General features: G+C 42.0%; 1 protein-coding gene and 1 long non-coding RNA gene across 9 annotated transcripts in view; one reads left to right on the forward strand and one right to left on the reverse strand.

The window, feature by feature from the left end:
• On the reverse strand, positions 1–26,017 carry celf3a (cugbp, Elav-like family member 3a). 6 transcript variants are annotated; one of them, XR_015037096.1, is made up of 15 exons: positions 25,476–26,017; positions 24,319–24,471; positions 22,394–22,476; positions 11,699–11,747; positions 9,645–9,770; positions 8,472–8,551; positions 7,866–8,009; positions 6,266–6,410; positions 5,808–5,957; positions 5,510–5,569; positions 4,963–5,067; positions 3,984–4,127; positions 3,645–3,777; positions 3,117–3,213; positions 1–886 (listed from the first exon to the last, which is right to left on the reverse strand). XR_015037096.1 is itself a non-coding variant. In XM_085791336.1 (14 exons), the coding sequence occupies exons 2-13, from the start codon at positions 24,461–24,463 to the stop codon at positions 3,650–3,652; spliced, it is 1,359 nt and encodes a 452-aa protein (XP_085647462.1). In that variant the 5' UTR covers positions 24,464–24,471; positions 25,476–26,017; the 3' UTR covers positions 1–886; positions 3,645–3,649. The 6 variants fall into 6 exon arrangements, 3 of the variants coding, with proteins under 3 accessions (XP_085647462.1, XP_085647460.1, XP_085647461.1); XR_015037094.1 differs by having other exon boundaries at positions 9,645–9,773; XR_015037093.1 differs by having other exon boundaries at positions 3,117–3,777; positions 9,645–9,773.
• LOC146978569 (uncharacterized) overlaps positions 1–27,302 on the forward strand; it is a 35,097-nt gene that overhangs the window by 4,477 nt on the left and 3,318 nt on the right. For 2 of the 3 annotated variants that reach the window (XR_015037099.1, XR_015037098.1), the window contains exons 2-7: positions 2,191–2,275; positions 3,592–3,805; positions 4,979–5,093; positions 5,816–5,924; positions 6,214–6,371; positions 7,879–8,017. This is a non-coding gene — a long non-coding RNA (uncharacterized LOC146978569). Of the gene's footprint in view, positions 1–2,190; positions 2,276–3,591; positions 3,806–4,978; positions 5,094–5,815; positions 5,925–6,213; positions 6,372–7,878; positions 8,018–23,249; positions 24,114–27,302 lie in introns of those variants that run through there. The other variant, XR_015037097.1, reaches the window with a different exon arrangement.

Consider the following 27,302-nt stretch of genomic DNA (forward strand, 5'->3'; position numbering starts at 1 on the left):
TTTGTTTTTTTGTTTGTTTGTTTTGTTTTTTTAACTTCCATAGGTACATTTATGTAATTAAAAACTCTATAATAAGTGTGTTCATTGTCTTGTAGACCGCAGGAATCCTCTTTTTTTTCCCCCTCTTAAATTAAAAAAGAAATTTTCACATCTTCCCCCTCAGCAATTTGATTACCAAATAAATTAAAACGTAAAAAATCAAGATAGAAAAATTCCAAGCCCTTCCTCCTGCTTTGTTGAATTTGAAAAGTAGTGGCAGCAGAGAATCTCAACTCGTGAAGTTTTTTTTTTTTTTTTTTTAAGTCCTTTTAAGTCCATTTTTGAACCAAGGTATGTACAGTAAGAGGAAATTAATTTCTCTTCCAGTTTAATTAACCCATGTTTTTAATTTACGTATAAATAATAAAACTAACTCTACATAACAATATTACCAATGGTAATCATACAGAGTAGTATTTTCTTTTGCCTCTGACTGTGTAGACTGGCCTTCTCTTAAACGCCATAGACCACAAATCACACTATACAGTAGAACCCTGTTCAGTAGAATAACATCAGTGATATGCTTTTTCTTAACATGTAGATTTGTTTGTTGCCGACAATAGAGTATGTACATAATATAAATGAATCCAGCAGTGGAATGATACAGTAGGAACTCTGGAGCACTTCTGATATTGCGGATGCTGAATCTGAAGATGTGTTTGTTGCTGATAGTATTACTGCTGCTGCCGCTGCTGCCGCTGCTGCTGCTGCTGTTGGTTTTTTGTAAGCGCATACACGTGATACTGCTTTTTGTGAAGTGTTGCTCCTGTGCTATACGGTTGGTCAAACAACCAAACAAGGCTGGGTCGTCCCAAGTGGTTTTCTTGATTGAACTCTTAGGTTTTTCCTGGAGGCACAGAAGAGAAAGAGAGACAGAGAGAGAGAAAGAGAGAAAGAAAGAGAGAGAGAGAGAACAAACATATTTAAACCACATCACTGAAATAAAACACACAACAGTTAAGACTTTGGAAGTGGAGTGGTGTCTGCAATACACACTGCTTGCACTGATAACCTCCGGGGGAGTCTCAGTAATCAACTAGTGTCCATGCAACTTAAATAGTGACAGTCATACTGCTGCAAAGTGTATGCACGTTCTTAGAAAATACTTTGTCATGTCTTTTGGCAGGCAAATTAATTCAGAACATGCACAGTAGGAATTCTGGTGAGGGACACACTGCAACCGATTGGATAATTAATTAACATTTTGTTTGTTGTAGTAATACCATAACATTAATCAGTCTGTAGTTTGGCAATGAGGAAAGGATTTCAGATTCAAATCATCCACTAAATTGTTTATTTGTGATGCAAACAGGGCATCTGCAGGTACCAGAAACAACTTGTTAGCCATGTGTTTTTAATGCCAGTTTGTCTATATTCAATATCAGCTGTATATCACAAGCAATAAATCATCTGTCAGACTTTATAAAAAACCCTTAACAAGCAGACATTGCCCTCTAACTCTGTTCAAACCCATTTTATTTATTTTTTAAATAAACTCTACTTTACTTCACATACATTTCAGATACCAAGATGTCTAATGATGTCAAAAATGTCATGATTCATTTGAGAGAAGTCTGAATAAATTACCTATACATTAATAATCTAGATCCTAGATTCTAGGATATATATTTTTCTATAGCTGGTGTAAGGTTGTGTCCATAAAAACACATCTCATTATCTCATTCAATACAAACAACATTTAGCTTTAATGAAGAGTTGATAGGACTAGACACAGAGTATACATGATGCTGTCAAACAGTGTTAAAGATAGAAACATAATCAACTGTGTGTTAAGGGGTGAAATGAAATGAAATGCATCACATAAGTGACTTGTTTGTCATGTAACCTAACCCTACTTTTCAGACTAAAAATTATCCAAAACTGTGACTTCTGAGTTTAATTAACTTCATTTCTTTCAAACTGAATATCTGACTTTACAGTATAAGACATTAGTTGTTTTTTTGTTTTTTGTTTTTAAACTCTCTGGTTAAGTTATTGACCTGCAGATCCCCTGTGCAAGACACATAGTAACATTCTGGTTGTTTTTGATACTTATTGAACATTTCAGGTTGTCAAATGTATATACTGTATGTTAAATCATTATTATATTTCTTATTATGTGTTGTATGTTTGTTTTTTTGTCTTTTCCAGAATTCCTACAGAGGAATGCAGTTCCTCAGCCAGCAGCACGTGTCACAGGAACCAAACAGCTTTACCCAAAACCTTCTAGAGTACGGTTAGTGTCTCAGTTGGTACAACACACACACACACACACACACACACACACACACAGGACGCACATACACACACACACACACAGGACGCACATACACACACACAGGTTCACATACTCGCAAATGTCTTTTTTTCTCCCACATCTACTCAATTACAAAACACTCACACAAATACAAATGTAAACACGTGTTTTTTTTGGCTCATACTCGCACACAGACAGAGTCACGCACACACACACACACACACACACACAAACACTAATTTGTCGACCATATACAGGGGCACGTTCAGTGTTCAGTCTCACAAAAAAACCAAACAAAGTTCAGGCACAAAGTCACTTGGATTTGAGATACAACCAAACAAAAACCCCGCATCACCGAAAAACTACCACACCAACCAACTAAACAGAGGGAATATGTAAGAATGATAATCATGACAGACAATTAAAAAAAAAAAAAAGTAATCAAAACCAAAAAAGTCTAAAAGGAAAAAGTTGTAATAGATCCATATTTGATGGACAGCAGGCTAATTTAGTTCTGAGCATTGAAGCTTTTAGAGGACTTAAAAAAAAGAAAAACAGCATGTCATGATAATCAATTACTTACAGATGCTGAGGTAAAGTGACAGTTATTGATCAGTGTTTGCAAGGATTAAAAACCAGGACAAAATAATAAGAGGAAACTCACAACGCACCAAACACAGTTCATGGTCGCCACAGTAACCCGCCATGCAGTTGAGCATGGTGAATCAAGGCAACGGCCCAAAATAAAAAAAATAAATTGCTAATGGCAACCATCACAGGCAATATCGCCACAGCAACCAACACAGGCCAATTAACTTACAACGCAGTGAGAAGGAAGGGGGGAGGTTTTAGCGGTTGCTAGGCAACCGTAGCCATAGCGACGCACGTCTCCACGATATATGTATGGACGGGACAGTCTTGAGAGTGGTGTGATGTTTTGTTCAGGAAAAATGGCATATGGCACAGCACAAAAACAATAAATGAAAAGTAAAACAAAAAATTAATGACGAACAGTAGTTGGCATTCAACCCTGCGACAGAACACTGGTTAGACACAACATTTGAAGCGAGTAAAATCTACTTCTCAGTAAATCTGACACCTACACACACTGAGCAACATCACAGGTATCTTCTCATCCTTGTATTGAAATTCAAATTGATGGTATTTTCAGAGCGCTGCCGCCTCAAGTTAAGTTAATCTACTGTAGGGTTATTGACTTCTTCAGCTCCTCATGAAAGACAGCCATTTAAGTGCTGAGCCCCCAATTACATCCACTCTGTCTCTTTAACTTCCAGACACATTTGCAGCTGTCTATCAAGCCCTCCCCCATCAATACACAGTCACTCACCTCCTTCAGTAAGGCCTGTTGGCGTCCTTGGGCCTCTTCAGCTGCACCTTCAGTCTCTTCATGCCGATCTGGAAGCCGTTCATGGCCTGGATGGCAGTCTGGGCGCTGGAGGGGTTGTCGAAACTCACAAAACCTGAGACGCAAAAGACGGAGCGAAAGAGGTAAAGCACAGATTTTCATGCTGCTGCAGCAACAGCAGCAACGTCACATTTAGGAGAAAGCCGTAATTATAGGTACGGAGAAAAACACGTCTTTTGTCACATAAGGAGAAAGTCTGTCAAGGTGACAATTAGCCATGACAGACATTACAACCACCTTCACCGCCACCACGTGACTCACCGAAGCATTTGCTCTGGTTGGTGGCGCGGTCAACAAACACCTTGGCAGAGATGACGTTACCGAAGGGCAGGAACATCTGCAGTATCTCAGAGTCGGTGAACTCCTGTGGCAGGTGGTAGATAAAAATGTTACAGCCCTCGGGACCTGTACGCAAAGACAGACGGGAGAGAGACACAGAGAGAGAGAGAGACAAGGACGTGGAAATGACATGACGAGACAAGACAGGTTGGGAGATCAGGCAAAAACTCTGAAAAAATGTAAAGTTGAGTTGGTAAGAAGAACATTACAGTGAGCAACAAGAAGAAAACATTTTATCACTATAAATTGTTTTCCTTGAGGAGTCGGGACATAACAGCAGTTGGAGCTAAATTGTCTCCTGATACATGTTTACCAAATAGAGACGTGACAAACAAATCCAATCCGCTGAATCTTTGTCCAGTACACAGAGTTTTGTTTGATTACTGTTGTTTTTTTAATTTCTATTTCATTATAATTGCTTATCATGAGAATGTCAGAGTGACAGACAGTAATGTAATTAAATAAATGTTGTCATAGTTTGATTCATTGGTTAACGTTACAGAGTGACTAATTAACCAATTAGAAGATGAATAAATGCGGCTGTGGTAATTTCTTATCTTTATTTCATTTCTATTATTATGTAGATGAGACAATTGTTAAGATTGTCAACAACATAAACTGAACAGGTAATGTAATTCCTGGTTCTGACTAATGGAGACTTTATCTTTGTTGTGATAAATATCATTCAAGAAAGTGTTCATATTTTCCCTTTTTTATGTCAAACATAAGTTCATGATAAGCAACAGAAAAGAAAAGTACAATCAGCTTTGTGAAACACCACGGCTCTGTTGACAGAGTGATCAGGTGTTATTTGCGGCAAAGGGACTGAAATCGTGTAAAAACCACTGGAACGTGCCTCTGAGATACGGTTATTTTTCCACACGTGTGTGAGTGAGTTTACCTTCCCGCTGTTGCAGCTGCTGCGGCTGCTGCGGCTGCTGAGCCACCAGCGTGGGCTGGTGGGGGAACGGCTGTCCCACCAGGCCGTAGGCAGCGGGGTAGGTGGCTGCCGGGGAGGAGGAACAGGAACAGGTGAGCAGAGAGCAGCAGGTGAGGCAGGCGGAGCGCTGCAAACTCAAAACAACATCTGACACGAGCTGCATCCACCTACAGATTCACTACAGCTGGGAGGATGTTTTGCATTCACCGTGTGACTCATTCTGTAGAGCTGCAGGTTATTTACATTTTGTAATATATGTGCATGTTTTGACCCTGGGTGTAGATTTCCACTTAAACATGCAGCACTGGGCAGAACAGAGGTAATGCAGCTGTGCTCCACTGTGTTGCATAAAACTGTTTTTGCGTCTGGCTGCACAGATTTAAGAGTTATTTCTAGAAACAGAAACTAAAAACAATCTGAAGTCCAGTGGTCTTATTTTATTCTGTGAGATCATTTGTTTGTGTTACAGCCATGCATTTCTATAATTAAAGGAGACTGTGACGCTCACCTGTGTAGTGCTGCATGCCTGTATAAGCTTGCTGTAGGGGGTCCAGGACAGGACTCTGAGCTGTGACACAGTAAACATCTTGTCAGTATATTCACACAAACACACACACACACACACACACAAAAAAAAACCTTGAATGCTATTCGGAGCACATCAACACGCCCCAAATAACATTTAGAGCTTTAGTTTCATTTCATTTCCTCTTAATTAGACCCTCGCTGTTGCACATCACAGCCTGTGAACCTGTGGAGGAACACACACACACACACACAGAGGTAATTGGATGTGACGGCTGTACCTTGATAGGCATGGACCCCGTTGGTGTACAGGGCTTCGGTTGCCGACTGGCCGTTGGGTGGAGCTGGCACAGTGGCGTAGCTGTTCACTGTGATTGGTGGAGGCAGAGCAGGAACAGGTGTGGCTGCCATGGAGGGTGGAGTGCTGGTACCTGCACACAAACATATTACTCAGTTATTTTCATCATTAATTCCCTTAAAATACCAACAATTTGCTGTTTCTTCTTTAGCCACTTGCTTATTCGTTGATTAAAGTTCTAATAATCCCTGTTTTATAGTTTAAAAGTTAGAGCCAATATGGCTGCCGTCACAAGAGTCTCAAAAAGGGGAAAAAAACTACAAAATAGATGTTTGTTATTTTGTCCTCTTAGGTCCACCTCTCCTTGTGTATCTGTCCTCATATTTCAGGCAGAAATCTAATCAAGGCCGGCCGGAGCCAGACATCTCTGCCTCTCATTACCTGAGGAGGGGGTGATGGATGCGATCGGCGTGGCAATGATGCTGCTGGGGTTGAGGGCAGCGAGCTGCTGCATCTGAACCGCCGCCACCGTGGCAACAGGAGAGAGGTAGGCCGACTGCGCCACCAGGGCCTGCTGCTGCATCAGCTGGAGGATGGACAGGGAGAGAGAGAGAGAGAGAGGGAGGGTGTGATTGAGAAGAAAGAGGGAGGGGTTCAGGGGAGGTGGAGTTTAGAGATTCGTGCCTCAGTCAAAAAAAACAGCTCAAATTTTCACTACTAACCAACTCAAATAGATAATTTAACCCTCGATTTTAGCCTTCCCCCACTGGCTACCTATCACTTTTAATGTTGATTTTAAAAATATATGATTAACTTTTAAAGCCTCACACGAATGAGCCCCAAACTACATCTCAGATCTTATCAGCGAGGCCATAAGATGAGATCAGTCGGCAGTCGTCCTCTGCTTGTTCCCAGTGCACATTTAGTTTCAGAGGGTCATTGGGTATTTGCAGTCTGAGCTTCTAAACTCTAGGACAATTTACCTGATGAAATCAGGTCTGCTGATTCTGTTACTGCTTTTAAATCTCATCTTGAAACTTTCTTTTTTACAAAACCTTTTATTTGACTTTTAATTTAGATTAAACTGACTGCTTTTATTGATTTTACATTATGTTGTTTGTTTTTGTCTTTTTGTGAAGCACCTTATAATAATTATTATTCTTATTATAAGGTGCCTTATAATAATAATAATCATTATTATCATACAAATAAAATCCAACATGTTTAATATTATTGTGACAGCTCCAAACTGAACCGCAATCAGTCAATATATCTGAAGGTCTTATGTCTGCACACTGCAGCACAGCACAACACAGACCTGCTCTCCTCTGTGACCTGCCCTGTTTTTGCTAAGTGCTGCAGATGCTTCACAGTATTTATAATCAGTCATCAGGACCAAATCAAGGTAATGATCTGTCTTCAGATCATGCAGCGTCTCTCTGCTTTAAACGGTGAGGGTAAAAAAAAATCACTGATGACATTTCTGCTGTTGAGTAATTTTAAAGTGGCCCTGCACTTAAGCTTTTTTTTTATTTTATAGTCAGCAACTGTACTCTCTGTCATGTTTATGTTTTAGCTGAAGTTTTGAACGACGTGCAGCACATTCACAAACACGACCATCGCAGAGTTAAAAATGTTCTCAGGCTCCTTTAGCATCACAATTAAACAACAGTTAATGAGCCAAATCTAAAAGCATTTGCACTAAATGGTCAATTAGCAAAGACAAGAGCGGTGATGTGGCTTCATTCTGCAAATTGTAAATTGTAATTTTTACAGTTAAAACCATCCAGTGTGACATTAAAGATCACATGGAACAAATTAACATTGAGTATGGATTTTATATCCACACATCACATCAATACATTTACATCTATACATAAGGAAAACACCATAATAAGACCTGATGCTTGTTAAGTTAAGAGTAAAAACAAACTAAAATGCATATTTAATTCATATAAAAAGAACCTCTCAGCGACACTTATGTGTGTCTTGATGAAAGGTACAGTGTGTTTCTAAAGAAATGTGTCTGTGTGCTCCTCACCGCCTGTGTGTAGGCGTTGTATGCCCCAAGGTGCAGGGTCATGGGACTGATGACGCCCAGCTGAGAGGCCACCTGCTGCATCCGCCTGAGCCCTCGCTCCTTCTCCGAATCAGCGAACTTCACCACCAGGCTGGACGAGGCGCCCTGAGGAGGTAACGTTGGAAAGTCATCACTCTTTTCTGTCTGAGGCTTTTCAGCATAAGGTTAAACCTACGAAGCTGATCATGATAGTGTAATAGTATAGTATAGTATAGTATAGTATCATATAGTCTTCAAAACATTTAGTTTCACCGCTACACAGCCTGCGACGAAATCAAGAGAAATAAGCTGGACAAAAACATCAAAACAAAAAAAAGAAACTGCCCATAATGCAAAAATCTAAAAGCAATGTGTGTGTGTTAGTGTGTATGTGTGTGTGGAGGAGGGGGAGAGGAATGAGAAGTGGTGACTATTAGCTGAGTCACCACGTTGAGTGTCTAAATGACTGGATTTGGAGCATCTGAGTGTGTCTATTTGAGTTCATTTGTAACCAAGTGTATGTGTAACTAGCTCGGTGTGTGTTTGTGTGTGTGTGTGTGTGTGTGTGTGTGTAGGGGGGGGACTCACAGGTAAAGTACGACTCCCATGCAGAGCGTTGATGGCGGCCTGGGCCTCTGCGTTGCTTTGGAACTTTACAAATGCACACCCTACATGAAATGACACACCATTAAAATGTGGCCTCATACACACACACACACACACACACACACACACTCACAGTATACAGAAACTACTTCCCTTTAAAAATACATTAGGAGCTGTCTTACATCTAGTGCTTCATCAGCTACTGAGGCATCATTAAACATGGTCCACAAAACATTCATTGCTTCATCAATCACAGCCCGTAAACCACCAAACGCATCATTAGCTCTGACCCATAAAACCTATTGCACCATTAGTCATGCCTCATGCAACAAACGCAGAAAAATCTAGCATCTGTGTTTGAACTGTTGCCGGACTTTGATTTACATGGCAAATATCATTAGCATTGTTGTTAGTGACAGTGGTAATTTACATCCACGTGACGGTTAACGCGCCGCGGGCTTTAATTCTCATGGATGGATGAAAATACAAAGTCAGTGTCACATTTTTACAGCGGAGATCTGGACTCCAGCTGCGATCATCTCAGACTGCAGCAGTCTGAAAAGCTGAAGGACACATAAGTAGTATGTGTTTTTTTTTAGGGGGGGGGATGTGCAGGGGTGGTAAATTGATCATTTTAATTACCGGGACAAATATGAGTCCAGTTTTTCCTTTTTTTTTTAAAGTAATTGATCTGAGTCAGTCTAATCATCCTGTGTCATTTAAATAAGACACCATGTTGCATCAATCTCAGTGTGCGTGTGGGCAAAGATTTGGAACAAACCAGATGATGAGAGAGATAATTCAGAGTCTATTTTAGTTTCTTTTTTCTTTTTTCTTTTTTTTTTTACAAAAACAGGTGTTTTTATTCCAAGAAACGGGCGCAAGACAGTTGGTTGAAAGCAGAATTTGCATAATGAGTAATACTACAGTGTATCTATCTACTATGTTTAAATCTGCATATCACAACAGTGAGTCTGTGATGACAACAGAGACACAGAAGACACTGGACCTATTTGGGAGAAGTTAGTTGAACTAAATGGTTTTAATCCAGTGAAATGTGTTAATTTCATGCAGAACACTTTAGATTAAATGCTGTTGATGTAGTTTTTTTGTTTTTGTGTCCATGACGTGTCCATGACGTGTCCATGACGTTACCTTTGCTGGTGCCATCAGGTCCACGGAGCACCGTGCACTCCTCTATGCTGCCGAACGGCTCGAACATCTTTCTCACGTCGGCGTCCGTCTGCTGTTTTCCCAGCATGCCCACAAACAGCTTCCTGTCTTCTAAGGGGAAGGAGATCACCAAGATGGGAGGGGGGCGGGAGGAGAGAAAACAGGACAACGTGTGGATAATGTGAGTGAGATTAAAGAGAGGGAGAGAAGGTGAAACAAGGAGAGGAAAAGGGGGGAGGGGAGGGGTTAGGGCAGAAGTGCCATGTCACCGTACATGCATGGGTAATAGAGAGACAACAGTTGATAAGCAGGCACAAAGCAGGGCGGATGTCGGGCTGCCGTACTCCAAAACGCCACCAGAGTGCAGTAACACGAGTGTCACAACAAACAAACAGCATCTGGCAGTGACTCAAATGTTTGTCACCCTGTGTGTTGTCAGAGAAGCTGCTCCGTCTGTCCCCGTCTGTGAGGGATCAGACCAGCGCTCCTGCATGTTTCAGCTACCGATCGCTTACACGTGTTACATTTCATTTCTGCACGTTCTCTTCTCCAACGCAACCACAAATAGAAAACACAACGTGAAGATCCACCTGTATCTCAGATAAACGATCAGTCACAGCGAACAAACGCGTCTCTACCGTCATGGTTTTGCCAGATTTGTGTAAATGTTACGCAAGGTTTGTGTATGGTGTGTGATTAGAGGGAGCTGCTTGTGTGGGGAGTTAATGTGGTGGATTTGAGTGCAGATCACATGTCACGTTTCCAAAAAATGTGTCAAGACAGAAGGAGAGAGTAGATTTTGGTCATTTCTTGCATTATAAGTTGCGATTTGAGAGCCAACAAGTCGTTTTTTTAAACCAAACACACTCATTTTTCTGTAATCAGTCTGGGTAGTGTCATCTTTCAGCCGCATTTGGACAAAAATAAGTCTTCCAGTTATGTCTACTGTAATAAATTAAGCAAATTCTCAATGTCGACAAGCTCACTCACTGAAATGGATGAGGACTAATGTCTTTGCAAAATGGGGAACATCAGTAAACAAGGACGTGTCTTTGACAACAGGCTAAAATAAATGAACGTGGACTATAACGGCAAGAAGTTAGAGAATGTGACAGACCTTTTTTTTTTTTCGCAGAAGACATTTTGACTTGTCATAGCAGGGAAAAGCACAGGTGTTTCTAGTAACATGAACAATGGCTCCTTTCTATTCAAGTGTCCCAGTAAGCCACGACAGTGTGACAGCGAGCCGGCGCGCGCACAATAACAGGGAGAAATGAAAATGAAGCAACGAGGTGAAATTCAGCCGACATTAATTTTATTATTCACATTCAGGTTTTTCCTACTGTGACAAAATGTCAAAATGTCCCACTGTCAAAAAAAAAGGAGGATCTGTGAGATATCAGGGACGCTGTGAAAAGCTGAGTTTCTACGCAGGTGTCAGAGCAACAGCGCACTTTACTGATGAAAATGAAAATCGTTGCCCGTTTCACCCACGTTGCTTCACCCTACAACAAAATATTTATGAATAATGTGCAATACATGTGGATTTTAGTAAATGAGCAAATGTTTAGAAGTGGGTGAAACTGATTCGAGGTGACCGGGGCGGCTGATTGGTTAGATGTGAGGATGCTTTATTCACTGAGGCACAGTTTCAGCCTGCAGCTCTGACAGGGAAGTGGGGGGTGAGTGCACAGCGTGTGACGTACAGGTGCAGGTTGTCAGCAGCGAAACAGCCATTTTACCGGGTAATTGAATCTAATATTGTGGTTTAGTTAAAACAATAATCTGCTGGAGGGACGATTAAGTCCTGCTTGTTGTTGCTGCTGCAGTTTATTGTGTCTGAAAACGTTTTAAATCAGCAGCAGGCTCTGTCTTTATCCTGAGTCTTTGTTTTTTCTTTTTTTAGATGATCCATATTGTTCAGTATCAGAAACGTATCTTTTTCCACTTGTTGATTGATCTGGTGCACAGTGTGAAGGTGCTGCTGTTTGAACAGGTGTTGTGTGTCTGGGTGGGCGGGGACAGGTGTCTCTTACCCCCTCTGCTCTCGCTGTCCGCCGGCTTCACTTGGATTGGACGGTTCATCTGGAAGAGACAGGAAGATAAAGACACTAAATCAAAACCTGGCCACTATACCTCTGTCCTGTAAATGATGTAAATGACATTTATGTGACTTTATATAACCCATCCGTTACTGATGTGATAGTGACACATGTATGGGAGATGCCAACTCTTCTCCAGAGCAGAAGATGAAACTGATATGTGTGATATTACAGTCACAGTCGTACAGTTTCAGTTTCTCGCTCTCTCTCTCTCTGTCTCTGTCCCCTCCTCTTCTGTCCGAGTCTCTCTCAGAATCTGCTCTAATCCCGCCGTCTATCGTTCCTTCTCCCCCCCCTATCACACAAACCAGGAAAAGCACACACCCACGCGGGATTGGGGAAGTGATAAGATTAAGAACACTCGCCGGCTAATCTGGATTACAGGAGCACACAGCATCAGAGTAGTGAGAGATTCTGAGCCTGACAGAGAGGCAGAGACAGACGAGGAGGGTATAGAGAGAGAGAGGAAAAAAATAAGGAATAAAAGAATCACAAAGAAAAAGTACAGCACACACGACACAGAGAAGGATTAAACGACCTTTTCATAATTCATCAAAAGACAAGCTGCTGAAATCCTTTTTTTTTCTTTACTGCCGCTCAATTGTCCCTAACAAAAGCTCTATATGAAAATGTGCACACGTCAGTGCCTCCACTTTCAAATGTATGGAGCAGGAAGACGGTGGGAAGAGGCAGTGAATGAAATAAAGAAAATAATGAACAAGAAGTGGGGTAAAAGGGAGGAGGGTGGGATTGAGAGGAAGGAAAGGAGCATATGGAGGAAAAGATGGAGATGGGGGATGTGTGTGTGTGTGTGTGTGTGTGTAGAGGGGAGGGAGAGGGTGACGTAGGTGAGGAGTGGAAGTGAGACCAAACAGAGTGACACTCTGTTAACTGTGGCTTAATGAAGGTCTTAATTATGGAGCTGGTGACATTTCAGCCAGTCACTGATCCCGTGTCACTGATTGATCTGCTGCGATCGGTCACCAGGAGACACTATTGATCGGCGCCCGCGGTCGCGCTCCTGCCAACGCGGCCGCATGCACAAACAACCAACCAGCCTCCAACCAGCGCCGCACCAACACCTGCTGCAGAGGGAGAGGGGCCCCTGCGTCTCCTCACCCAGAGCACCCAATTGATTGCACCAATTAATGGGATGATAGAGTTGATGGAGTGGCAAAGTCTCAAAACCATCTTCCAATCACTCAAGCAAATGGAGGTCTGGCTCCTGCAATCAGTGAATAGTAATTTCAGTTTAATTTATAATTCAAGTTTTGTCCTCAAAGTGAAGGTAACATCTACACACCTGACCAGGCCCGCTCATGTTCCCATGATGCTTTGTGTAAAAAGCTCTCAACAAAATGTCACTTTTGTTATTACAAAAGTGTCCATTCGCTGTCTTTCGTCCACTGTTTTTCTGCATTTGGACGCCCACAGAGTTATGACCACTGTGCAACAGTTTATATTTATTCTGCGGCTCTCAGAGGTTTTAAATATGACACTATATGTAACTTTATTCTCATTTACACTCTATGTATCTAATATATTTTGGATCCTACATGGTCAGAGACTGAATATCTTTGTTTATGTTAAGGCCTGTTGTTACTATTTGATCATTTTCCCTCTTAGTTAGTTAAATTATGACACTCTCAGCTTTTTATTCACTTCATTTGAAGGTAGATTCCACTTTATATAAACCATAAAAATGCGAAACATGGATTTGAACGTAGGGAAATAAATCAGCTTTAAATGAAAAAAAAAGAAAGATAAAATAAAAAACTGATGGCTAAAGATACAGTAAAATATTTTATGGAGGGGGATAAGATGTGGCAATGGACGCTTTCCTTTTGAAAATACATGATTTATATGAGCACATGACTTCATGCTTTCCACACATGAAGCTGGTCATATACTCAGTAAAAAAAAAAAGAGTTATGTTCAGTCGCTAAAACCTCTTTACTGAGAACAAAATCCCTGTGCCCTCTTCATGCTGTAGCTGCTCTGACTACAATACACAGATTCTTCAAATCCAGATCTAATCTGAACCAGGCTCAGATTAGTTCAGTGACTTTTCCGATGCAAAGATAAAAGATAATTCACAGTGAAATGTCTTCAAAGCTGAAGCTGAAGCTCTGACCTTTTGTGGCAGTCGGTGGCTTTGCTTTTTAAGTGTGGCATCTCTGACTGTCAGAGTGACCACATGTTTTTTTTTTTTGAGTGGCTCCTGTAAAAAATCCCATGGCCCATATTTGAGAGCAGGAAGACAAACAGCGGCGGCCGTGGCGCTGGTGATAAGGAGCGGAGCGGCAGATGGCTCAGGAGATTGGAATTAGAATATACAAGAGGGAAAACAGTGAGAAGTGGAGGCATCAAGGCTGTGCCACTTCAGATCGGCACGGCAACCGGCCCCGCCGCTCTGACGAAGACACCGTGCTCGCATGGCCATCGTCATGACAACCCCCAGTGATGAGAGAACCCCCTCCCCCCTCCCACCACCGCCCTTCCACCCACCCTTACATCAGGTAAACAAGGTTGCTCTGAGCGACGTGCAAGAAAGAAAGAGAGACGACGGGTGAAAAAAACAAATGAGGAGGACAAAGGGTGCTTCTAGGTCGAGAGATAGAGGGATTAGATGGGGTGAGGGAGGAGGAGGAAGGAAGGAAGGAAAAATGAAAGACAAAAAAAAAAAAAAAAGGACGATGGAGGGAGTGTTTGCGCCTGTTGAATGTTGGCGCTGCCTCGAGAGCAGATGCAGAAGCAGGGAGAAAAATATCTCCCTCTAAGCCGAAACCACTAACACACACTTTACAGTAATTTGCTCTCTCCCTCCTCCTCCTGTTGCTCCCCTCCCTCCCTTTCTCTCTCTCTTTCTCTCTCTCTCTCTTAGGCTTGTTTACAAAAACAGTCCCATACTGTGCACAGACAACACAACAGGCAAAACCTGCCTGATCAACAGCCCCTTTTTTTTTCCACCACTGTGTGTTCTTGCTATTTGATTTCTCTCTCTCTGTCTCTCTTGTCTGTCTGTCTCCGTTTCCCTGCGCTGCATCTCCAAACACACACAGCAGATATTATTATTATTATTATTATTATCATTATATACAGTCAACGTCAGACTAAACACACATACATTACTCCCACAGATACACACACACACACACACGCTCGCTCTGTCTGCTCCTGTCGGTCACAGCAACGTGAACACACACATCTACACATACTTAATCTTTTCGCTCTGTGATGCCGCGGGGGGATTTTGCAAAGGATTATGAGATATTAAATCCATAGATTATCCAATCAAATCACAGCTCGACCCCTTACGCCATAATGCATGACCCCCTCCATGCTGTCAATGACCACGTATATATAGATATAGATATATAGAGAGAGGAGTGGCACTTGCTCCTGTTTCATCTTAGCCTAATAACATGAATGTGTTTTAGATGGGGGATCGTTTACAGTCAGAGTGAGTAAAGCATATTGATGATGATATTTCCCCCCCACCGCCACCAACACCACCTTTCTGTAATGACCTGCAGAGCGGATGATAATCTCCATATACTCTCCGCTCAACAGAGTCACTGTTGTTAAGTCTATATAACAGTGATCTGCTGCTGCTGCTGCTGCTGCTGCTGCTGCTGCGGCTGTGACACATTTCTGTCGCCTGTTTTCACTCCCAGTTTCAATCCATTCTGCTCGTTGGCTCTGAAAAGCAGCCGCTCTGAATGGTAAATATATCAGCGCAGACCATCTCTCCTGCTCTTTCAACAGCGTTTTACAGCAGGGAGGCAGAGTTGGAGGTGGTGGTGGTGGTGGTGGGTGTGGAGGGGGTGGGGGTGGTTGGTTGGTTGGTGGTGGTTGGTTGGTGTAGTTGGGTGGGGGCACAAAGACAATTTGCCGTCTTTGCCTCCCCTCCACTCCATCACACAGCGCTGGTCATTGCATTGCGCCGGTCGCCAAGCAACCTGGCATCCCTCGTCCCCGCCGTCTCCAGGCAACGAGACCTGCGACCGTAATCAACCTGCCACCTCCCGCCTCTCCCTCCCTCCCTCCCCTCCTCCCCTCCTCCCTCCCCTCCTCCTCCTCCCCTGCTCTGTTCCTCTCGGGTCTCTGATGATTTTTGCTCCCTCGCTTTCTCCATCCACCTCCTCCTCGTCGTCGCAAATGCACTTATACGCATGGGACACACTTGTGAATTCACCCTAAAGGTGGGGGGCGGGTTGGGGGGTGGGGGGGCGAAGAAGAAGAAGCACAGGTGGAAATTGGTATACACAAGCCAAAAAAAAAAAAAAAAAAAAAAGATAGAAAAAAGGGAGATTAACAAACGCAGATGAGTGTGAGCTCGCACAAAGAGTTGGAACAAAGCATCACAGGCAGGGACTGAAAAAAAAAAAAAGCAGAGATGCACAAATACGGTCTGTTAATGTTTCTACACGTGGATGCACACACAGATGCGCACACACATACACACATACACACATGGGTGGGTAAAGCACACAAAGCGGCAGAGAAACTCCACCAACCTCCTGAATCTGGCCAGTCAGTCAGTCACTAAATCAATGCAACACAAAGAGACTGACAGCACAACGCTTGTACAGTTCAATAATATTTAATCAATGATCCAGTCTTCAGTGTCAAAGTGACGTCTCCTCCTCCTCCTCCTCCTCCTCCTCCTACAACAGCGTTCATCTCTCCGTCCAGCAGCAGAAACCCTCAAACTCCACATCACAGAGAAACATCGCTAACAACACCAGAGTCGACTCTCGATTGTTTTGTCTCTTCTGACTGTTACATATTCATGTCAAGTGTTTGACTCGACCCAGTGGAGCAGGAGGGGAAAAGAACTGAATCATGGGAACATTTGTGTGTGTGTATGTGTGTGTATGTGTGTGTATGTGTGTGTATGTGTGTGTTTGTGTGTGTGTTTGTGTGTGCATGCTTTTTTTTTCTTCTAATCTGTGCATGGTTTACACACTTTAACTCCACTGTGTGTGTTCATGCTATGTCCGGTCCTGCAGCAGAGTTCAAAGAGCCTAATGAGTTTTGTGACAACAGCCCCCTTTCCACTCACACACACACACACTCACACACACACACACAAACACATTCACGCACAGACACACACACAAACACACACACATGCATCCCAACCCCCCGAAACACTATTTCTCAGTAACAGATGTCTGTATTTAAGCTGATAAACACACTGCCTCAATGCACCTCCAACCAAACCCCCCCCTCCTCTCCTCTCCTCTCCTAACCTCCCCTCCTCCCCCCCTCCCTGCCACCCACTGTTCATTATGTCAAACTTTCATTCATTTCTTCTTCCCTCCCCCCACCCTCCCTCCCTCCCTCCCTCCCTCCCTTGCTCACCCATTGTCCCCTCCCCTCCTTCATTTATCCAATTTCTCTCTAATTCACACCCATTTACCACCTCTGTAAATCCAATCTGCATTCATCATTACAGTGACGTACACACACACACACACACACACACACAGACGGGCCCTTTTTTTTTCATGTGTGTGTGTGTTGTCAGTCGACCACAGCGCATTGATATGCATGCACATGTAAATGAATCGATGCCAGATATGGTCATCCAGTACACACATTTGCTCTGAGGCTAATTGCTATCATCATCATCCTCGTTGTTGTCGTTGTCATTGTTGCCGCCCCTGCAACTCAACTGACGTCAGAAGACACAAGCTACACATATGGAGCCGCGGCTTTATCTGCTTATTGTCACATACTCAACATAACGTGTGCACATTGCCCCCCGTGAACCAAATTTGTGCATTTTGTCTTTTAAATATCAGTTCCTACCTGTGTCTTCCTAGAAAAAGAGACAACAATGCAAAGCCTGAATGAGTCTTCAGTGCTAACAGGTCTATAAAAACCTTCCAGCCCATGTGTGAAGCAGAAAAAACGTTTACTCAGGGGCACAAATTACAACATTGTGGCTCTACTACTTCCCATCTCATATCCTGTGTAAGAAGCCCGGGCTATATTTAGCATATGCATTTATTTCAGACTATTGATAAAACCCCTCTGTCTGCTCCGTCTGAGTCCTTATGGCTGAGTAAATGTCAGGCTTAGTCAGATGTTCCACTCAAAGGGGGCTCTTTCTCTCTCGTATGGGCAGCTTAAACACAGAAGGCCTCGCAGCACAGATTTCACTCTCTCTGCAGATAGTGAATGGAGAAAACCTGAGAGGAGCTCATAATAAACCCCAAGAACTTTCATCCATCCATATCTTCTGATGTGCGCTCTCCGTGGAAGCACAAAAGCAAACAGACAGATACACACATATACACACACACACACACACACGTGCGCACACACAAAAGCACACACCCTTCATTAAACCCTGTTAGTGTGAACACCTGCCCTCCCTTCCCCCGCTGCACATGCAAATACACACCAAACACACACACACACACACACACACATGCACAGCTACTTCCTCACTTGGGCACAGTCGAACTATTAAATAGTTATTGCATTTTAAAAAACGGTGAGGCGGTTGTTGCAAATATTAATTCAAGTAAGTGAGTGTTGATGAGGAGCAATATATTATCTCTCTACTGAAGCAGATGTGAGCTTTAGGGCTGCAGCTAACTGCTCTCGTCCTCATTGATTAGAGCATAGGTTTGACATTTTGGGAAATGCACTTACTGCTGAAATGTGGATGAGAAGATTTGAACTGAGGCAGCTAGTTAGTTTAGTTGATAGGAAACAGGGAGAAACTGCATGTGTGGTTCATAAATAGACACGATATAACATGTTAATCAGTGAGGTTTACAGGCGCTGAAGGGCAGACTGAGCCAGATTAGCTGTTTTCTACCTATGTACAGTTCTTATGCTAAGCTACGTAACGCAGCCGTGCAGTGGTATCAGTCCTCTCATCTAACTCTCAGCAAGAAAGCAATTAAGTATAATTATAAAAGTGTCAAACCTTCTCTTTTAACGGACTGATTACTTTTTTGTTTGGTTTCTAAACTAATGGAAAATTTGGAAGAACAAAAAAAAAAGGCAAGCTAATTACAAATGCCCAGCTCCTATGGTGACTGACATCTTAAATTGTCTCACAGACCACAACCTGAATATATTCAGTTTAGGCCTAAAAACAAAACAAACAAAAAAACACATGGAGAAAAAAAGGCAGAATCGGTGAATCATTGCTATTTGCTCTTGAACATTTACTTGAATGCTTAACGGATGATTAAAATAGTTGCAGATTTATTTTTCTTAATGTCAAATCGTTTCAGCTTGAACGGCCTCCAACAGCAAACGGCTACATGACTCAATCGTTCTTCCCTTTCAAACTGATATTTAAAAGATTTGAGTAAAATGTCGTCTTTTAATGTGACATAACTGGATGTTATTGTCTCTGTGAGCCTCACAACAGCCGACTGGGCCAGACAAACTGAGATATAGCGATAAGAACAGAGGGGACAAGAGTACGAGATGTCCGAGCAGGACAGAATGAGAGTACAGCTCTTTTCTTTTCTTATCTTCCCAACCTCCATTTCTACACTTCCTCTCAGAATGGATCTGTTTTTTTTTACTGTTCCTGCTTTTCCCAGCTCCACCATTCTCTCACTTTCCTTCCTCGCTTTCAGACTGAATGTGCTTTTGACACTCGTTCCTCCCCCTCCCACTTAGAGACGGACGCTCTCACCTGAAATTAAACACAAGGCCAGGTGCCACTCAGATACAACCATCTGTTCGCCCCTGCCTGACTTCTTTCTTTCTCTTTCTTTTTTCCCTTCTGTCTTCTTTTCCATTGTGAGCCGAGAAAAAAGAAAAAAAAAATCTGTGAAATAGCAATGGGAGGGAGAAGCAGTAGGTCCAACTCTTAGACTTCCCGGAGAAGAAAAAATACTACAAAAAAAAAAAAAAAACCCTACGCCAAGTGTTAATGACATCCTTCAGCTTTCTCTACATTCAGGTGTGCATTCATTTTAGCTCTCTCTTCTCAGTCCTATAATTGCTTTCATGTTATTTCTTTTGTATCGCCCTGACCATGAGATGCCAAAGTTAATTATTCTTTGGCAGTGCAGGTGCAATTAGATGACAATTACACCACAGCTGGTAGCAGGGGTGGGAAGCAGTTCTCGTCCATGTGGGCGTGTACGGAGCTAATAAGATGGTTTTCGTCTTTTCTTTTTTTTCTCTCTTGGCGAGTGAGGGGGAGGGCAGGGAAGGATTGAGCGAACACAGGAGGGTTTAGCTTGTTCCACACGGCTTAGAGGTAAGAGGTTGTGAGTGCCGCTGGGGTGGAAGCACAGGGGGAAGAGGGCTTTAGCCATGGGGCATTGGGCCCTGCTGATCCCCTACGTGAGGTCAGAAAGGTCACGCTACTGTCACGCTAACAATAGGATTTCTTTTGTTGCCACCCTAATAACAGCCTGCTCCTCCAAACTGTCCCCAGCAACCCCCTGCCTGCCGCTGCCACACTGCCCCACTACGCCTGACAGAGAATCTAAATAATCAAGTAAACGCACCGTTCGACCACCAAGAAAACATTCAGGTATCGGATTCTGATGATCATTTTATCAATAAAATGTTGAAAAGCAGTGAAAAATAACCCAAAATGCTCAAGGTGAGAGTCCATCACGCATTTTGTTTTTCTTTTGCGTTTCCTCCCGTCATGTCAGACAAGGAAAAGCAGGAAATTCTCCCATTGGATGAGCAGAAACAGGAGGATGTTTTGTGTGTTTTGCTTTTAAGTATTAAACCAATAGTAAAATACTTGCTGATTAATAGAGCAATCTTTTTTTTTTTTTTTTCTTATCTTTTTATGCAAAATGCCAAAAAGTCATTGGATCCAGCTTTTCAAATGTTAATATTTGCTCAGTAAGTGACATTCACTGAACTCACAGATGCACCATGAGAGCTATGAGGACTATATATCCTACAGGAATGGTGATGTAATCTTATTTTACAGGGGTTTCAGAACAGTTAGACATATTTTTTGCCAAAATGTTGCCCATCTGAAGGCTCAACTTTGTGTTTATTTGCATAAAATGTTAGTATAAATGGAAATAAACTACATACAATCAAATTATAATGCCATCACTTCCATCTTACTGGCTTTGTTTTCACATTTGGAATTAATATTCATGGTTCATAGCTACAGTGAAGCTGTATCCTCTTTGGTAAGATGAAGATAACAATAATTAAAAAAAAGTTAAATGTCACATCATTGTAAATGATAGTAAACACTGAGTTTGCTCACAGTGAATTCTGGGTAGCCGCTTGTCTTCAAGCCACATTTGCTGGTTCAAGCTTCCTCGAAAATGTGAAGGCGGGTGTCAGATTCTCATGATCATTTTTCTCTATTTCGTCTATAAAATGTCCAAAAGTAGAGAAAAATAACCCCCCAAAAACGCTGGACGTGAGAGTCCATCACACATCTTGTTTTTGCTTTTCCAACATTCAGTTTCCTGTCATGTCAGACAAAGAAAAGCGGCAAATCTTCACATTTGAGAAGCGGGAACAGGAGGATATTTTGTAATTTCATTAAAATACTTTCTGAGTAATTGACCAATCTTCATTGCGCTAAAATTGCAACAAGAAAAAAATAATAATTGGATCCAGCTTTTAATGTGAATATTGCCTTATTTTTTCAGTGATGTTAAATGAAAAATCTTTTGGGCTTTGGGACAAAAACAAAGCCACATCCTCCTGGGATCTGACAACTCGGGGGCATGTTTTGTCAGCCATTTACTTGATTATTAAAAAAAAAAAAACATTGACATGCCCATCAATAATGTAAATAACAGTTATTTGCAGCTATGTATTGTTTAATCTGCTTCCTCAATCTCCTCTCAAGAGCTATGGCCATGAGCTGCCATTCAGGAGAGAGAGGGGGGTGGGGGAAAAGAAGCGAATGATGTAGATTTCAACAAAAATAACCAAAAGGAAACAGGGTTAAAGCCTTGTTAGTAAAAGAGGAAGCAGTAGCGAGTCTGGGAGCACACTCTGTCTCAGTAATTCCTTGCCTTGTCGCCTTGTCTCTCATATAGTCGGTTATTATAGAGACGCGGCTGTCATGTCATATTTAGCTCTGGAAATGTCATTTGGCAGCACACCTGCTGCCTGGCTATGCTAATAAAGCTAGGTTTAACTTTGATTAGAATTCAGAGGGAGAGATGGATGGAAAGAGAGGAGAGGAGGGGGAGGGGGGGGAGAGAGAGAGAGAGAGAGAGAGAGAGAGAGAGACGCAGAAAGGAAGAGAAACATCAGAGAGAATAAGAAGTGGCAAAGTCACTCCAGCAGCGAGCCTCATAGCTGTCTCCTCCGACCCATGACATGTAGCAAGATGACTCATGCCTTAACTGGATGGATATGTCTGGATGCATCACATATGAAACATAAGAGGGAGTGCAGCCTTTGACCTTTATTGGAGCATATCAGCTGAAGGGGGAAGTCGGGCCGACACGTCAAACTCGGTTAACGTTCCCGTGTCACTGTGTGTCCACGTGTGTCTTGTGTGGTGGTGGGTTCACATCGCCTGCCATGCCACTTATTCTGACCCCCCTCCCTCCCCCGTTCCCTACCTCCCCCTCCCCCTGTTATAAACATGTGGGATGTTTTTAGGATTCGAGAAGACGGCGCCGCACTCACCCCTGGTAGTGTCTTCTGCTCGTGCAGTGCATTCTGGGCTTTGAGGGCGGACTCACGTGCACAGTATGTCAGGAAGGCGCATCCTGGGTACGAAGACAAATGGCAGACGATCAGCAAACTATAAATGTGTGTGTGTGTGTGTGTGTGTGTGTGTGTGTGTCTTTTTAATGTCAAAATCATAAGCTATATATATTGTTATTCTTGGCAGAGCCATGTTGTTGTAACTTAATCTTAACTGGCTGCTTGCCCTGCAGGCCTGTGGGGCAGAAACATCATTATCCTTGTTATAAACAAGTCATTTGATATGTGTGCTCACAGCAATTTTTTGGGGTCAGCGCATGTTTAAAATGATCATTATTAACATATGTTTAAAGCTGCATAAAAAGAGGCAAAACATAAATAAATATATATATATATATATGTAACACAACGGACACTGACATTTAGATCTATGGGATTATTAAACCACAATACCTGGAGACTATTCAAGACACAAGCAGTCTGAATGAGTATTTAATATCACGCTGTTCAAGCAAAATGTATGCAGTCCCACATAATAGAGAAAGGCCTTCATTAACCTTTAGGGCTCCCACAAATCATGAATATGTAAATATATGCAGAATAGGTGTTATAGGTGTTAAAGGACTGATACCACCTGGCCCTATACGTCTCCCAAATGACTGATGGTTTATGAGGATTTTATAAAAGCCTTTGTTTTCTGGACTCACATTTGCATTAGAAATGACAGTAAAGATCATTGTTTAGCTCAGATCACTTCACCAACTGCAGTCCATCTGTCAAACAGGGTTTTAACAGGATTTTAACTGTGTGTTTCTTTCTTTTTTTTTCTCCTCAGAAACATGAGAAACCTGTTCACTAGCGCTGACGTCTGACAACCAGCAGATTCAGATTGACTGATATTACCATACAAAATCAATTAGTGACTGACAGAATACTTTTCGTATGATTGATCTGGGGTTGACTACCTCTCTTGGTAGCCATAACTGGCTCGATGGAGTTTGCTGTGCAACATTTTACACTGTAAAAACAATAACAGTGCAATAATAGTCAATTATGTTTGTTTGGTTTTTTTCCAATTATTATTTTTTGCGTTATGTCTCATTTAAACGAGGCGATGAGGAATAACTACTGAAAGATTTGAGTGAAGACGATCTAAAATGAACTGGGTTTAAATTTCTATTGAGGTAGGTGTCAAGGGGAAACCTCCCAGCATGCACTGGGGCTACACACTCATGAATTTCACATATCATTTCATTTCATTCAGGATTTTTATTTATTTATATTTTTTACTGTCTTCACATTATCACTGTTGTTATACAGCCAGTGAGTCCAGAGTTAATCTAATAGACCGTCTGAGGTTTCAGAGTGTGTTGGTCATTAATCAAAGCGCTGAGGGAAGAACAACACAAGTTCTTCCTGTTGTCCATAGGATACTAAATCCAACCTGCTACTAATGAGCAGGCCTTAGATTGCACTTTTATGTGTGGCCATATCTTTAGAAAATACATAGTTTGCCCACTTGTTCATGGAGATTAATGAGATTTGGTATCATGAGTCATTACTTCTTCTTTTTTTTCTTTCTTTTTTTTGTAAAGATGAGTCAAAGCTATTTTTTCCAGTGTAATCCAAAACAGAAACCATGACTAAAAGATTTGGAGATGTGAGGATACAAACTTTCCGCCAACTCAACTGCATTTAATTTTTTTTTTTTTTTTTTTGTGAGTGTGCCTCACAGGGATCCTTACACAGGGACAATAACCTCACATATACTTAATGAGGAAGTCACTCATAACTGGGGCACAGAGGAGCAGCTGTTACAGTGATGTGGCTTTTGCCTCTCACTGCTCATCCTGCCATAACATGATCAATATTAAACCAGTAGTAAAATATTTCTCGGTCCTCACCTTTGTGCATCCCTGTGTATTTGTCCTTTATCACCGTCAACTCATAGATCTTGCCGAACTGCTCGAAGATGGGCTTCAGGTCCTTCTCCTCCAGGTTTCGGGGTATCTGCCCGATGAAGAGCTTGATTGCGTCAGGCTCCTTCATTGAAAAGTCTGGGGATGGAATAATAACACACACACACACACACACACACACACACACACACATACACAGAGTGGAGGCGGTCAGGAGGAGCAGACAGGAGCCTGCAGGCTTAAATTCACACTGCACAGGAGGTGCCAACAGGAGGCCGGGGATGGAGGTGCAGATGGGAGCATTCAGTGGGAATGGGGAAGCTGAAATAATAGTTTGTACACCCTCGGAGATATGGCAGACCTACTCCTGTGTGGTGCTTCATTTAAGGAGTATATTTAACACAGATTCACGCTGGAGTATACACAGTTAAACGTTAAACACACATACAACTACTACTGCTACTATACACAACATTAAATCGACGTATTTGTGGATGAAAATGCTCATTATAAGTCATGTAATTCCTCTGTGAACTCAGTGTTGACACAGCTCTCCCAGATACACTGAGAGCTATGAGAGAACTACATGCTCTGTAGAAATAGTGATGCAATCTTATTTCAAGAGGGGTTTGAGCGCAAATACACATATTTTTTGTCAAACTTAAACCCATTTGAAAGCAATACTTTGTCTTTTTTTTTTTTTGCATAAAATGTTAGTAGGCTATAAATAGAAATAAATCACATATAGTTGAATTACAATGCCATAACTTGCATCTTACTGGCTTTTTGGAATTAATATTCATGATTCATAGCAACAGAGAGGCTGTATCCTGTTTGGTAAGATGAAGATAATACAGAATAATAAAATGTCACATCATAGTAAATGATAGTAAACACAATGTTTCCTCGCGGTGGATTCGGGGGGCAGGCCGCCTGAAACATGCCCGTGTGTCTGTCAACACAGCTGGAGACCTGCGCTCTTTGTCAAGACGTGTGTGACAACAACAATGACCAGCACTGGATTTTTTTTTTCTGTCTTTCTTTCTCTTTTCCCCTTTTATTATCATTATTTGACACGTTTACTCCCCTCCAAAAAAACACAAACCAACAAAGAGTTAAAAATAAATCCAAATAAATCCTACCTGTGGTGCTGCTCGTGGCAAAGAATCGGCGGAATCAGAGGCTGCCTGCTCTTCTTCTTCCTCCCGCTGTTATTTAGTTATTAAAGCTCAATTATTCAGTTCATTTGTCTCCACGAGCGTCTGTGAATCCTGTAACAAGTTAGGCCTGCACCCCCCCGACAACAACACAAGTAACATCCAGCGACGCTCCTTTATTCGGCATGAGCGTGTTTTTCTAGATCAGCTTGTTGTTTTTTCCCCCCTGACAGATGCTCCTCTTGGTTTTTTTTGTTGTTGTTTTTTTTTGTAGATAAATGTGCTATAAATAAAAAATAAACAAATCTCTCCCTGGCTCGGCTGAGATACTGGATGATAGGTGGATATTTCGGCTTCCCTTCAGTGACCGTGGGGGATAGAGAGATAGTCAGTCAGTCTGGTTGCTCGTCCTCTCCCTCTCCCTCTCCTCCTGTGTGTGTGTCTGTACTCCTTTGACGTCGTAAGCCGGTGTCTCCCTCCCTGTCCATCAGCTCCATCCCTCCCCTGGGCTGAACGAGCCGTGATGTCTGTCGCCAGGGACCGTCGCTAAAGTACCCACAGTGTGACAGCCGCAGAAAGAGGAGGGGGGGGGGGGGGGGATTAATAATATAAAAAAAGCTATAATGTGAAATGAAACACAATAATGGTTTTTCACTGTGCGTGTTTCATGTTGATGCATTTTTCCCCCCCCAAGACGAAATATTCCTGAATGAGCGATTATTCTTATTTCTATGAGCTATAATAGTTTTCTTTTGTTCGGCTCTTATGCATAGCTAGCTGTTTTAGCCTATGAAAAATACATATGCCTATATATTTTTAAAAATGTGTTTTGTTGCTTTACATATAACAAACATTTTTACAAATATCAAATTACATTATGAAATCCAGACTGGTCTATTGGATTTGAAACATGATTAAGTTTGAACCCATTTGGCTCAAATGAGAACAGAATACGTTTTGATGTTGGTGGCAGTGGTAGATAAACTGACAAAAAAAACTAGGTTTTAAAACGTTTTAGGCGCCTGCAGCAGAGTTGAGATGTTGTGACAACTACCTGTGAAGAACAAGCCAGAAAAATAAACAATGAAAATGTAATCCAAGTGTTACATTTAGACTGGATTGTTGTTTCTTAATTACCAATAAGTATATGATTTTTCTCATCTCTCGTTTTGCAGATGCACCAGCTTTATGAAGCTATTTTGTGTCTTTACTTGAGTCGTTGAGAAAATAAAAACGCAGGATGAGATGTCGATATCCTTGTGTGAGCACATGCAAAAAGAACTGGTGGACATGTCGGTGAATAGTGGATGGTAGATAGATCTGATGGGGTAAGTTGAATTTACAAGATGCATCAATAGTGTTCCTCTGGCTCATGGGGTTAAAGTCCTATTTTCACAAACGCCCCTGCAGTAAAAGCATTTCAACCTGAATCTTGAAAAAAAAAGAAAATGTATCTTTTGCTGTACCACCATTACTAAAAATGAAACTCAATTTTAGGAAATACTTAAAAGAAACTGAGGTTTTTCATTAGTGCACTGGTAGATCTAGGTTCAGGTTTCATGGATGAGAGGGAAAATGAATCATAATTTAAAAGGTTAAGCATGTTAGGTGAGCATATCTCCTGAGACTCAAAGGATAGGTCAGGATGTGCTCTGCTGCTCTGACGTGGGGTGGGGGTTTAATAATATTTTTCGTTTTCTGTGGGGTCGATAAAAAGCAGCAGGTCCCTGACATCAGAGCTGTAAATCCGCCTTTTGTTCTCGCCGTGGCTCTGGCCGTGGTCCTGAAATGGCTCTGTGCTCCACTCGTGAC

Source organism: Trachurus japonicus, chromosome 11 (assembly GCF_045865225.1).
Source record: "Trachurus japonicus isolate A0001 chromosome 11, Traja_1.0".
NCBI lineage: Eukaryota > Metazoa > Chordata > Actinopteri > Carangiformes > Carangidae > Trachurus > Trachurus japonicus.